Source organism: Archocentrus centrarchus, chromosome 3 (genome assembly GCF_007364275.1).
Source record: "Archocentrus centrarchus isolate MPI-CPG fArcCen1 chromosome 3, fArcCen1, whole genome shotgun sequence".
Taxonomy (NCBI): Eukaryota; Metazoa; Chordata; class Actinopteri; order Cichliformes; family Cichlidae; genus Archocentrus; species Archocentrus centrarchus.
In genome coordinates this window covers 16,485,487-16,500,312 of record NC_044348.1, presented here as the reverse complement: position 1 = coordinate 16,500,312, position 14,826 = coordinate 16,485,487, and the positions used below count along the sequence as shown (strand labels likewise).

The 14,826-nt window shown below is 40.1% G+C and overlaps 2 protein-coding genes and 2 non-coding genes across 4 annotated transcripts in view; all 4 read right to left on the bottom strand.

Annotated features, from left to right (window-relative positions):
• Window positions 1-249, bottom strand: part of cpne7 (copine VII) — a 33,490-nt gene extending 33,241 nt beyond the window's left edge. The window contains exon 1 of the mRNA XM_030721268.1: window positions 126-249. The gene's annotated coding sequence lies outside the window, so the exon portion shown is untranslated. The remainder of the gene's footprint in view (window positions 1-125) is intronic.
• Window positions 250-5,093: 4,844 nt separating this feature from the next.
• Window positions 5,094-10,246, bottom strand: rpl13 (ribosomal protein L13). Its single transcript, XM_030726446.1, has 6 exons — window positions 10,203-10,246; window positions 9,653-9,770; window positions 7,777-7,918; window positions 6,587-6,760; window positions 5,744-5,800; window positions 5,094-5,296 (listed from the first exon to the last, which is right to left on the bottom strand). The coding sequence occupies exons 2-6, from the start codon at window positions 9,754-9,756 to the stop codon at window positions 5,138-5,140; spliced, it is 636 nt and encodes a 211-aa protein (XP_030582306.1). The 5' UTR covers window positions 9,757-9,770; window positions 10,203-10,246; the 3' UTR covers window positions 5,094-5,137.
• On the bottom strand, window positions 5,431-5,511 carry LOC115778417 (small nucleolar RNA MBII-202). Its single transcript, XR_004019790.1, has one exon. It is a non-coding gene; the product is annotated as a small nucleolar RNA MBII-202 (small nucleolar RNA).
• LOC115778418 (small nucleolar RNA MBII-202) lies at window positions 6,876-6,954 on the bottom strand. The gene has a single exon (XR_004019791.1). It is a non-coding gene; the product is annotated as a small nucleolar RNA MBII-202 (small nucleolar RNA).
• Window positions 10,247-14,826: the final 4,580 nt, after the last annotated feature.

The window sequence follows — 14,826 nt, the reverse complement described above, 5'->3', positions numbered from 1 at the left end:
TACTTTCACAAAAGCATTTATCATTAGCTCACTTCCCAGACTATTTGCAGCTGATCAAAAACTCAACGGCACTTCATCCAAAGCGATAATCTGCGCTGACAGTCGAGTTAACGGGGGGAACTCACTTCCTACCTGCCGCTGTTTCTCTTCTTGAACACACTTGTTTAATCCGCTCCCATAACACACTGCTTGATTTTTGTTTTCTCCGCCGAAACTCATTGGTTAGACTGGTGAGGAGGGAGTAGGCTCGGCTTGTAGGGATGGGGAGTGGAGAGAGTCCAGCTGCTGATGTAAGGGATGGGCTTTTGGCTGGGACTCGATTATTTGGAGTTCAATTTAGAAACCGAGTCTGTAAAAGAAGGGGGAAAGAGGTTGTGTGAAAATACCGCACAAGATGGGATCTGGGAGCTCACACAAAGCACCAAACCTGAGATGGAGATGTGCAGTGTGCATAGCTCTTGTGCGATTTGGTTATTAGACTACATTTAAATTCTCAGCTATAAATATACACCAATATAAGACCCAAATTTTATGGAAAGGCATGTCATATGTTTGATGTTTTACTCTCCCCCATAAGCTGACGTTCATTTCTATTTGCAATTAAATTCTCTGCAGCCTCAGTGGTTTTTATACCTAGGTTTGGATAGTTGTGCCATTCAGTTGGTTTTCCAACATAAAAATACTGTTTATGGTCAAATTTTTCACTGTGTATTGTAGCAGCCTACCGGCCTGAATAAGCTGCATTCTGGAGAGTATTAGGGTGTAAAGAACAGGATAAAGTGCACTATTGCAATATGTGCAAAAGAGAGAGAAGAAAACCACTTCTGCGCAAAAGAGAGCTGCACACAACTCTGCATATATACATATATGACCAAAGTTTAAAATAATGTGGTTGGCATAGTGCAAGTAATCCCTGTGACCTGAAAGCTCTTTTTTTTCTTCTTCTTCTTTTTTTCCTACTCTTTGACTGTGATGTTATTTAGAGTGGGCATCCTTAAAGTAGTCTTCTCAGGCACACAGATCTGGCTCTCAGAACAGAAGCCCCACTGTCTTGCTTTTCTGTTTAGAAAGGGGCAGCCAATCAGAATGAAAGCTGACTGAAATGGAGGGTGGCCTCAGGCATGTTTTATAGAGGATGAAGTGATGGGCAGCACTAAGGAACAGTACATGAAATGAAAATGTGGTGTCAGAAATGAGCATAATAGCTCCCCTTTAACTACTCTGCTCTGCGTCCTTGCCATTTACTGAACCACCTTTCAACAGAAATCTGTCATTCTACAATGAGATGTAGCTCTTCACTAATATTGTCAGCTTGTACACAGGCATGCATAAAACTGCCAAGGAAGCTCAAAAGAACTGATCATCCAGCAGCAGCACATCACAATCAAATCTCCATGTGGAAAATGCAGACAGCTGAGGACAGGTGACTCTTCTACCTTTGCTAAATAGACACATGCACCCACATGTACTATACTGTATATGCTGAGAGCGTGCACCCACAAATGCACAGAGTCAAGTTTAAAGTTGCTGTCAATAAAAATGGCCATGAATTGATTCACACTGTGGATTTTCAATCACTTGACAGCTGTGTATGTTACATAATGTATTGTTTCTACACAGCGTCTATGCTTGGACCTTTTCACAGTCCACCCACAAATGTATTATTTTCCTGAATGTATTTCCAGATATTGCATAACATTTATACATGGTACTGACAAAAACATCAGTTTCAACAAAACAGCACCGAAGGCCAAAAAAGACAAAGCAGCTGAGGAAAATAGACAAAATTACTTGAGAAGTTGGGGTTCATGTAAAACTCAAAGTAAAAGCTTAGTTTAAGCAGTCTGGAAGCACACTGTGTGGCTGGCTGTTAGTTACCACAATAAAGTGAATGACAGCAGAAAAGTGTAGGCTTCACATTTTAACATTTTATTTCAGAAGCTTTTTAAATCTCACAATACTAAAATGTCCTTCAGATACATGGAACATTTTTGTTTTTATTTGAGTTTTGCCACGTTACAACCTGGTCTTTATATCAAGAGGATATGACTTTGAGAGGCTTTCAAAGCAGACGGCCGGGTCAATAACATCATTCCAGCAGCATCAGATACAAAACATTTGGCCCCCTGCTTTTAATTATCTCCTCTGTTGAGCTGTTACACTATGTTACAAAAAAAAAAAACACAAGCAGACTACGCAAACTCTGCTTTCAGGTTGATATTATATGTGAAGTTGTGTAAACAAAAGAAGCCTGGATCTGCACCCAGCGTTTAACATGCACACTGGCTGTTTTCTGACAACACCTAGAGTCAGATCTCTCCCAGAGTTTTCACCCTCACTGCCTCTTCTTCCATGGGTATTCAGAGGTGGTATTAAGCGTCTGCTTTGGGGCACACACCTGAGCCCTGTTACGCCACAGCTCCAAACAACGACCATCTGCTGCTGCTGCTGCTGTGTCGGTTGAGCACCTCACAGGACGTTCCCTGCGTTTACACATGGATTATCTATTCTGAGTCCCCCTGCTGCTTCTCCCCAGTCACATTCAGAGCTTGCCTTGGTGCTGCTGACCACATTGCATGTACAATAACCCAAATAGGAGGAGCTCTTAACATGGTCTGGTGCACTCATATTTTTAGTCAGTCTAGCTCTCTCAGAGCATTTGTGTGAAATTTTCCACCAGCGACTCCACTGAGTTGAGCGTTTTTTTTTTTGTGCAAAGGAAGGTTTTTGGAAAGTTTCAAAGATGTTATTGATTTTAAAGTTTTCTTTCTGGTGATGGAAGCTGTTATCTCCAGGAGTCATGTTTGATTTGTTTAAACACTGTGGTCAAAAAGTACCCTTTTACACAGGGCGCATCACAGAGAAGAAGCTCACACTGCCGGATGTCCAACCTCACTGAGCGCATTTAGATAGGGAAAGCAAACAGTCAATGAAAGACATTTTGGTAAGCAGCAAAAAAAGTAAGACATTCAGCTCATTCAGCTCTCTACATTACATTTATAGATTAATATAGATTCCTTCTTTAAAAGTGTATCTGAGGTAGTGAGTCTATGAATTCTTGCTCGATAAAGGAATTAAATGGATTGTTAAAGTTCTTAAATGATTTTCTGTCCATCAGCTAAAAAACAAAACAAAACACCAATCTCTGGGTCAGGCTTTTATGACATATGATACATTGACTTAACAGATTTCTCCTGCCCAGCGGCTGGGCCCTGTATCCTAAGTCACAGGATGGGTGAGATGCAGAGGATGAGTTTTCCAGCAGGAATCAATAAAAATATCTGTCCATCATTATGTGTTTATTATAACAGTATTATAAAGGAGGAAATTCATGCCAGCAGTCATTAATAAGATACTGTGTTTGTTGAAAGTATCCATCCTGATAAAATGACTGCACATAACTATACAGATGAGCCATTAATAGAGGTAGTAATATTTCTAAAATCTTTTTTTTTTCTATCAGTTATTTTGCAGTACCCTATCATAAGGTTAACAGGACCATCCATTTGAGCTTTTATTTCACCCCCGTCCAACCAAGTTGACTGTCCACTCACCTTCATTAGCTGAATTATTTATGGATATTCAGACCGCGGGACCACAAGAGACACTCAAGGAGTCATACACAAGGACACCGAGTCTCCCCCACCCTTTTTTTTCCCAGCCTGTATACATGGACATGCTGAGCATACTGAATCTTTACATAGCGAGTAATGCATTAGTAATAGGCGATCTCACTCCATCAGCAAAATTTTGTTGTTCTGCTTCACCATTTTGTATATTTACAGTACACAAAATTCAAAATGTGCAGAGCCTCTGCTGTAATGTAAGTTTTGTTTCATGCCTGCAAGATGAAAGTTATGGATAAAAATTAATATTCAGCCTTGTTTCCCTACAGCGGCTGAATGCAAAACTTTCCAACTTTTTTTTTTTTTTTCATACCGTCCACCTTTCCTGACCTCCTTCGGGGGTGGGGGGTTGTTGACATTCACTCACCTGTGAATTCGCATGCTGTAGATAATGCACAGGTCCTGCAATGCTGTAACAGTCATGTTTAAGAGGATCTTCCGGATTTAAACTCTGCTTTAAACTTTTTTTTTTTTTCAAATATACTAAGAAAAACTACAGAAATTAACTGGAGAAATTTCCCACTCCTCTCTCCTGAGTTACTGACAGTTGATTTAGTAATACACTGATGAATACTATGCCCAGTACTGTTAGGTTTGACATGGTCCAAAACAAAACATCCATTTACAATTCCTCCATTTATTGCATCAATGAGCTACATTTTGTACCTCCAGTGCCCCCTACTGTTGTAAATGCATCTTTTATACACACAGAACCACATTAAGAGCAAGTTCATAGCTGCTACACTGACAGATGTGCCCCATTGTTGTGCTGGGGGCTGGTTTCTCAACTTTTAACCTCACCAATCTAATCTGCAGCTGACCAGGACTATTAAAAAAACAAAAACAAAAAAATTATCATGAAAAGTTGGACAATGGGTCATTTTTAGTTAGTAACCACTACTTTCTCTATAATCCAAAGCACCTGCTGGAAAAAGACCTCATCAAAACTTTCATTGAATTATTTTTTTTTATTCCTGCAGTCAGGTTTTTGATTAACCCATCCAATTTTGCTTTGATGTTTTCATAAATGCTTGAACCCTGGTCCCAAAGAAACCACTTTCACTGAAGGTTCTGTTTCATTATATTCCAAAAATATATATGTATTTTCAGAGCCCGCACTTCACCATATGCTAGTCTTAAGACAACAGCTATTTTTTAAAGGGTATAAAAAAGATTTTATACATCTATAAAAAACACATCCAGTGAAAACATCCTCTGCCAAGGCTCTTAAAGAAACTGATCAGAACACAAACATATGTAGTGGGTTCTTCCTTTGCTCATACTCCACCTCTCCAGGTTTCATGAAATTCAATTTGGTAGTTTTTGTGTAATCTTGCTGAAGAAACACGTGTCTTGGCTCTCATCTTGGTGAGGGAATCAAATCTTGCCAGCTTATCTATGATTAGCCCATGAAAACCACCATCTGTCAATCTAAATGAGATCTCAATCATGACATTCACACCTTGCTCTTTTTAAACACTTTATTTTGCAAAGTTCCATAGTGACTATTTTCACTTCTTCTTTTCCACGTCCTGCTCAGCAGCCTCTTTGGCTCTCTTGGCACGAATGCCAAAAAGACGAGCATTGGCGCGAGCCATACGCAGGCTGGCGAAAGCCTTGAAGTTCTTCTCATCCTCAGAGATAACCCTGGCCTTCTCCTTCTTGTACACCTGAAGAAGAAGACAAAAATTTTTAACACACCCTACAGACTGATAAATAAGTACATCTCCAAATCCAGCTTAAGTCTAATTTTGAGAATTTAACATTTTGTGAAAATCAGATCAGCTTTCCAGCTTGATTTCTAAAAGAAGAAAAAAGCAGTCATCAGAAAATGGGTTCAAGTGTTTCATCAAAGAAATACAGAGATTCCGGAGATTTGTCATCATCTGACTGCTGTAATACAAAATGATCAGACTGTTAATACATATTTTATCAGTCATCACTGATGGCGTGATGATCTAGGTAAAAACAGCCAGTAATTAAAAAAAAAAAAAAAAAATGGCTGGATTTTGTCAGTTGATGGGCAATCTGAAAGATAATGTTTAAGTGAAACCAATCACATGCATTTCCAGCTATCTTAATCCTCATTGATAAGAGCTGCAAGAGCTGCAACTTACAGTTCTGATGGGCATGACTGGACCAGTGAGCTGAGTGGCCATCTTGAGTTCCTCCTCCTGAAACGATGACAGTTAATTTTTCAAGGGAACAAAAAGCAAAATCTATCTCCAACAACAATGCAGTAAGACCCTCCACAAAGCAGTCAAATATTTGCTCATTAAAGCCTTCTGGTTTGATTCCAATCAGCCTGGTTAAGCAGACTGATGGGAATCATGCTGACACGTGTACATTTAAAAGGTGCCAGACTGTGGGAGCGGAGCTTGGCTTAAAAAGTCAGAGTGAGCTGCGGCCGACAAGCAGCATGGAATTACTGTGCAAACTGCGTGTTATAATGATGATCCAACAGAGAAACCCTGAAATTCATCAGCATGCCTGGTCAACCAAATTTCTAAATTAGTAGAAATGTGCCCAGGTTACCTGGGTTACCTGAAATCCCATGCAGTCTAAAGGAAGCAGTTGAAAAAGCATTCAGACTGCAAATGATCCTTCACTAAAAAGACTGCTGCCCAGTCTGTCTGAAATCTCTTCGGCTCATTATCTCAAAATGTATGAGCAATTCTTATTTTAGCCACAGCACCCCTCTTTTTTTTCCCCTTTTTTTTTCTGTTAATACATTTAAAGGGATTTTTTAAGGAAATGGCACTTTCACACCAAAGAGGGCTCCAAAACTGTCCCTTTTCAGCTTTTATACACAGCTAACTCCTATTGGCCACATGCTTTTGTTGAATGTTTTAACACTTGTTTTTCCCCAGGAATTGAGACAAAACCAAGAATTAATAGCCACCAGCAACACCAAAGTAACATTTTTGTACTCCACATGAAAACATGAACAACAAACTTACAGTGCTATCTCCCTTCTTGGGGGCAGAAGCCTTCCTGGGGAACAGGATGAGCTTGGAGCGGTACTCCTTCAGGCGCTGCACATTAGCCTGATGAGATTCTGTGGATCTGTTGCGACGGCGAGGGTCCACTGAGATGCCAATGGTGCGGGCCGTCTTTTTGTGGATGCCAGCCGCCTGCAGGAATATTAGCACGAGGACTCGATCATTTACAATTCTGATTTTGATCGCATGCCCTCTACATGATAAAATACTGATGTCAAACTGTCAGAATGAAATTGCTTGTTTTTTAAATAACAAATAGCAGCCATCAGAAAATGGGTTCAATGTATTCATCAAGCAAATACAGCGATTCCGGAGATTTGTCATCATCTGGATGCAAAACAAAAAAATGGTTGTTAAATTTCTGAACACGTCCACCGTCAGTGGTTAACTTGCTTGCTGAGGTATTATTTAGTTAGGGCCACTCGCAAAGCAAGATCACAACTCAGGGTTTACTAACACTGACCAACAATGAGAGCACTCACATTAGTACTGGGCCTGGTTATGACTGGAAAAAGTTCATGGACATTCATTGTTTAGTTGATTATCTTGCAAGAGTAAACTTTACTCCTAGTCTCTTGGTAGTGGTCAGGAATTTTGAAGACCTGTCAAGCTGATTTCAAATATAATTTTTATAGCAGCTTTAAACATAAATGTTTTGATTTATAGTGCTATGCATGCACACTTAAGAAAAACAAAATTCAGAAAAAAGGACATATGCTCTCAGCTGTTTCTCATGAAAAGTTTATTTTTCTCAGACAGACAGAATTGATGCTTTTGCCATAGTACACCTTGGCAAGAACATGAAGTTCTTCTACAGCCACTGAGTTCTTTGACTGGACGAGAAGGATGATTTATAACAAAGTTTAATAGTCTGTTCCAGTTTCCATCCACAATAACTCTAAATATCACTTCTGATGTAGAGATCATGATAACTTCCTAGTTTTTACAGGTTCATTCTGATATAGAGAAACTTCTACCAAACCAAACCATTGCCAAACACCATCAATCAGCTGGTTTGCTGCTTCTTCCACTTTTGTGTCAATGAAGCACAGAATTTTTTAAAGTCGCTGTATTACAATTTTAGGACTACGTAAATAAATGACCTTTACCTTCTAATGAAACATTTACAGATAACTATATCGTATTACCTTCAGTTCCTCGAGGGTGAAGCCACGTCCGGCACGAACCTTGGTGTGGTACCTGATAGTGGGACACCGAACCTGTGGCCTCAGGGGTCCGGCGACAGGACGAGGAGCAATGAGGCGGGCTTTAGCCTGACGAGCCTTTCGCCTGAGGAAAGAGGTTATTACAGTTGCTCAACCAATGAGTCACTTAAAAAAAGCCACAACAATAAGAAAATCAAGAGTAAGTCTGTATTTTGTATTTGTATTTTTGTATTCAAAGACAAGAACACTGATCACAGAAAAAGATGCACCAATATCTCAGCCACAAACTTGCTCTAATCAATATCAGTGACAACTGATGTCAGTGACTATCATGAGGATGTCAGAAAATACGGTGACCAAAATTTTTTTTTTTTTTTTTAAAGTTTGTCAAAATTTTCAAAGCTAGTGTACTCACAAGCTAAAAGACACTCACATTCACACATATAAGCAATTTAGAATCACCCATTAACCTAACCCCACTAATTGCATGCCTTTGGACTGTGGGAGGAAGCCGGAATACCTGGAGAAAACCCACACAAACAAGGGGAGAACACGCAAACTCCACACAGAAAGGCCCAGGTCATGGTGGATTCGAACCCAGACCTTCAAGCTGTGACGCAGCAGTGCTAACCACCATGCTGACCTATCCGATGATTGTTAGTATTTAATTAGTTAACTACTAAACTATCAACCACAACATTTTTAAAGCCAACAAGACATTTAATAACATGATTCAAATCCTAAACTAATTTTCAGAAACAATGCAGAACAAGATAAGAACAGCAATTGGTGACCTGATGAAACCAACCCTGTCCAACTAATGCGGGAAGTACGTCATAACCACAAACCTCTCTGAAGCCCCATGACATAACCTAAGTTGTAACCTGACTTGCACCTTGCTAGAAATGTAACTACCTATCGATGCAGCCTGCAACTACTGTGATTGCCCTGTTCGGTACTGCTCCTATGCATTTCTGGCTACTTTTACGCTGCAGTTTTTTTTTTTGTTTTAAGAATTTATGAGTGAAATTTATGAGTGAGAGAATGACAACTATTGGCCCAATATAAGTAAATAATCACAGTATCAATATAAGGAATCACAAATGTCAGCAGATACCTGGGGGGAGATTGACAAAACTATCAGAATGGACATGAGGGAATGTACAAAGGAGTATGAGTGTGTGTGGTGGGGGGTGGGCTTTAGGGATAAATATGTTTGCCTTTGGAAAAATAAAAACTGACCACAACTGACCAAAAGCTTCTATCGTGGCTGGCACTACATGTAAAATGCCAAAACACACAAGGTAATTAACATATAATGCACTATAACTGCTGGTAACAACTTCGGCAACTTAGTAGGTTACGATGTGGGCTCTACAAAGACTCACTGCACAAGTCTAAACCATCTCTAAGAGCCCACAGCATCACACACTAACCTCTGGATGACATTTAACATCAGTAAAATATCATCACTATCAAAAATAAATGCCCTCTTTGACCAACAGCTTAATCAGCTCAATTACACTGATGGCTACAATGAAATTAGGAACAGTTGCTTCAGTAAATTATCTCATTGTTCCAGTTTTCAAATATAATAAATGATAACGTCCCAATGGACAGAGACTATTAACTACCATCTCACACAGACGCATATAACACACCGTAACTAGTTTGTATAATACACGTCTATCACGCTAAATCTTATTTTGATACAAACATGGGGTTAATTCTGGTTTGATTATACTGTTTACTTCAACTTTACGGGTCTAGAACAGCCCTCTGAATTGAGTGGCACTCGTTTATGAAGTGGCTGGAGGGTACGGTAGCTCGAGTTAGCGCCCGTCCCAGTCTTCCTCACCTGCGGATCTTCCTGGCTGGCTGGTTGAACCAGGTGCGCACTCTTTTCTGCCAGTCTTTGTGGAAGTGAGGGTTCAGGATCATTCCATTCCGGCTGGGGGCCATGGCTGCCTGCTTCCCTGCAATACAGCGTGGCACACACACATGAGCGGACAGTCATGCCGGCTAACCTCCGCTTTACACAGAGCTAAGATGCTAAGCTAGCGCGTTAACGATGCAGTCGGCTGCCTTCGTGCACCGCTATTATCGTTACAAACTGCTACGCATAGTAATTAATTGTCTTCGCCATTTCGGCATCCACGTAGGTTCATCTTTATTTTGAGGGTTACGGTTTAAACAGAGCTACCAACAGCCAGCCAGCTTCACCGGCCATCAGCGTTAAAACATTAGCTACTCAGCAATTCAGCGAACAAACTCATGACAATAATCACCTTATTTCAAAGGTGACAAAACACACTTTTTCAGACTGTGAGTGAAACTCACAAACACAGAGTAAAAATCGAGGATTAAAGCGGATTATTTAAAAATATTTGGAGGATAACTTTACATACCTACAAGGGAGGAAAATGGCCGAAAGGAAAAAGGAAGTTGTAAGGCGGTGGATTGTGGGATATGTACCAACTAGCCAATGGTGAAGAAGATTTGTTATCAAAGAGTGTATAAGGGAGCATTTCCCCCCTTACTAATCCTGAAACGGAAACGCGAATCATAAGCGGTACTTCAAACTATCCAGTAGAGAAGAATGATCACTCTCGTCTTTACATGAACAGCATTAGGCCATTGTGTAGATTAAGTTACATTTCTATACAGATAGTTATGAGATTTAATAAACAGCTCACGGATGGAAATGGGTCATTTGAGGCTTCCCAGGAGCATCGCACTATTCATTTTTGTCTAGATACGGATCATCCATATATTCGTCACATCGCTTATAATATTTGTACTTAAACCTCTTAAAATATTACTATTACCCCAGCGATTAGGGTGGTCTAAATAAGGTTAGTGTGGAGATGTGAAAATGTTAATATTTAAAATTTTTTCCAAAAACCTGTGAATACCAAGTAATGAAAATCTGTGAAAACCCGATAAACTCAAAACGTGATGTGTTTTTATCATCCCTACTACTTATAAAGCTTTTAAATATATTTCATATAAAGTTGCAAAGCTTTGAATTCTGTTACGTTCTTGAGAGATGATGGGGGTTATTTTATGATTGTGTGTTCATAAGTTTGATACTGTCTAAATTAGATTTTTTCACTGGTCTTTAGTTATTGACCTACAACTTATTTTATTTCCCACTGTATGTTTCAACTACAAAATAGTCCAACAGAACTGTTTTAATAATTGCTCTAAAGAAGTAGGCTATACCATAAGCACGTGTCTGAAGACACTTCAAGTTATGCGACAAAACAACAAACTGCATAAGATCCTGGGTTATGTTAACAGTACAGGAGTGACCCTACTTTTTTCCCTTGCAATGTTGCTATTTTCTGGACAGTGAGAGAGGCCTTTTATATGACTTCACCTACAGGCCCATGGTAATATGTAGGTGTCCTGGGGGATCTCCCCCCAAAAGTCATTCATATTGAAAGCCACATAAGAAAATAAGGCTTTCATCTGGGTGTGCTGTTGAAGCAACTTTACGGCACATAGTGGTGCTGCACGGGACGTTAATGTGAGAACTATAGGTTTTGAATCAGAACAAAGCACTATATGTTGAAATATGATCTATGAAATACAAATAAAGGTGTGGTTCAGGTCTTAGATTGATGAAAATGGCTGAGCTGAGTTGTTCACAAGCCAGCCGTGAGAGCTGCAAAGTGCATGTACAAGCGATGACGCACCAGTCACATTAGTTTCCTTGTCTGACAGTAATCACTAATTTCTTACCAATTCCATCTTGTCAAATCTCAAAATTATCTGTGTGCATTTTGCCTGTCTTGGTCCACTAACACAATATAAGGGCTGGAATGGCACTATGAAAAATAAGTTTTGTCTGTAATAAGTAAAAGGTGCTATATGTAAGAGTTTTTTAAAGTTTGATTGCTGCTAACCACCCTTGCCTCAGCCTGCCCTATCTTGTGTTTCCATCAGTCACCGTTGTTCACCAAATACAGATTTGTGATGCTGTCAAAACATCTGGCATCGACACATGGCTACAAAATTGGAACCACTGATGTCAGCAATTACAGGCGGGGCTTCGGTAACAACTTCTGCTGGCAATGTTGTGTAACAATTTCTAAAAAGGCAGCTGGCTCCACACCAGCACCACTTGGGAATGTACAATGAAGAGATATCTGTTGTTTAGCAGTGCTGGTACTTTTGAGGGGCCAATTCTGCCTTACTTCCTTTTGAGCACCAGCTCACACTGGACAAGTTTAAAGAACTACACATAACATTAGATGAATATCCATATCTGATAACTTAAACAACCATCAAAATTGGCCTCCCTGTGCATGAGGTTGTAAAACCACATAGTTCCTCTCAGCCAGTCAGCAAAGATCAGCAGTGGCCCTGAGCATTTCAAACATCAGTGTTCTTCTGGAATTTGTAGGCCTGTTCATGTAAATGGGGAGTCTTCTTCACACACTAAGGTTAATTATGGAGTTCCACAGGGTTCTGTGCTAGGACCAATTCTATTTACATTATACGTGCTTCACTTAGGCAGTATTATTAGAAAGCATTGCATCAATTTTCATTGTTATGCAGATGATACCCAGCTTTATCTGTCCATGAAGCCAGATGACACATCAATTAGTTAAACTGCAGGAATGTCTTAAAGACATAAAGGCCTGGATGATCTCTAATTTCCTGCTTCTAAATTCAGAGAAAACTGAAGTACTTGTACTTGGCCCCACAAATCTTAGAAATATGGTCTCGAACCACATATTTACTCTGGATGGCATTACTTTGGCCTCCAGGAACACTGTGAGAAATCTCGGAGTCATATTTGACCAGGATATGTCCTTCAATGCACATATTAAACAAATATGTAGGACTGCTTTTTTGTATTTGCACAATATTTCTAAAATTAGAAACATCCTTTCTCAGAGTGATGCTTAAAAGCTAATTCATGCATTTATTACTTCTAGGGTGGACTATTGTAATTCGTTATTATCAGGCTGTCCTGAAAGCTCCCTGAAAAGCCTTCAGCTGATACAAAATGCTGCAGCTAGAGTACTGAGAGGGACTAGAAAGAGAGAGCAGATTGCTCCCATATCTTCATTCGCTCTATGTTAAATCTAGAATTGAATTTAAAATTCTTCTTCTCACATACAAGGTCTTGAATAATCAGGCCCCACCTTATCTCAAAGACCTCATAGTACTGTATCACCCCAATAAAGCACTTCACTCTCAGACTGCTGGCTTACTTGTGGTTCCTAGAATACTTAAGAGTAGAATGGGAGGCAGAGCCTTCAGCTTTCAGGCCCCTCTTCTGTGGAACCAGCTCCCAGCTTGGATTTGGGAGACAGACACCCTCTCTATTTTTAAGATTAGGCTTAAGACTTACCTTTTTGATCAAGCTTATAGTTAGGGCTGGATCAGATGACCCTGAACCAGCCCTCAGTTATGCTGCTTTAGGCCTAGGCTGCTGGGGGGGTTCCCATGATGCACTTTCTTTTTATTCACCTCTTTTTACTCTGTTTATACCCCACTCTGCATTTAATCATTAGTTATTATTAATCTCTGTCTCTCTTCCACAGCATGTCTTTTGTCCTGTCTCTCTCCCCTCAGCCTCAACTGGTTGTGGCAGATGACCGCCCCTCCCTGAGCCTGGTTCTGCTGGAGGTTTCTTCCTGTTAAAAGCGAGTTTTTCCTTCCCACTGTCGCCAAACGTTTGCTCAAAGAGGGTCGTTTTGACTGTTGGGTTTTCTATGTAATTATTTTAGGGTCTTTACCTTACAATATAAAGCACCTTGAGGCGACTTGTGATTTGGCGCTACACAAATAAAATTGAATTGAATTGAATTCTCCAGACCCTTTCACATCTGTCACATGTGCTCAGGGTGAAACTGCTCTCATCTGTGAAAAGCACAGGGCACCAGTGGTGTACCTGCCAATTCTGGTATTCTATGACAAATGCAAGTCGGGCTCCACAGTCCACAAAGTGAGCACCTCAGACCACCCTAATGAAGTCTTTTTTTCTGATTGTTTGGTCAGAGACATTCACACCAGGGGCCTGCTGGAGGTCATTTTGTAGGACTCTGGCAGTGCTCATTGTGCTCCTCCTGGCACAAAGGAGCAGATACCAGTCTTGTTGATGGGTTAAGGACCACCTATGGGCCTGTCCAACTTTAGAGTAACTGCCTGTCTCCTCCATGCTCTTGAGACTTTTTTGGGGAGACATAGCAAACTTTATGGCAACGGCAGGTATTGATGTGCCATCCTGTAGGAGTTGGACTACCTGTGCAACCTCTGTAGTGTTTGGGCATTGCCTCATGCTACCTAGTGACACTGACCCTAGCCAAATGCAAAACTAGTGAAAGAACAGAAAAGATGAAGAGGAGAAAAAATATCACTGGCCTGCTTTAATTTTTTGAGCAGTGCATTTTATTTTCAGTAGAGCTTCACTGTTATGGTTTTCCTTCAATGTTGGCTGGATATTGACTCAAAAACATGCTCTCCTCTTTTACAGCCATCTACTCGGCTCAATTTGGACGCACTGGGAAACCAACAGAATGACACTAAAATTTCATTAGCTTCATGGACATAAGTAAAATGTCACCATCTTCTGCTTTAAATTCCTCAGTATTACTGAATCACAAATGAACTATTTGTTGCAATTTGCTTGATGAAACAATTTGCTTGATTAAATCTCAGAATAAACTGAAAACAACCTTTAGTAATGGAAACCAGAGATTTTTCATTATCAGCCTGAGAGTCACTGATTTTAAAACCACTGTGGCATTAATCATTGATTAACTAGGTTCTGCTATCTCAGGCTATCTTCACCTGAAGGCAAAGGTCAAGGTGTTTTAAGCTGTAATACACAAAAAAAATAGTCTGCCCTGTCAGCTCATGTACAGCAACATGATTTGAATGTCTGTCTCAAGCACTTCCATAATATTTAGCTCTAAAGGTGTGCCATCATGTTTGCCGTATAAACTGGTGCCAACACCTTCACCACACACGCCCACATAAATATTTTAATTGCCAAGAATACCAGAATAAGAT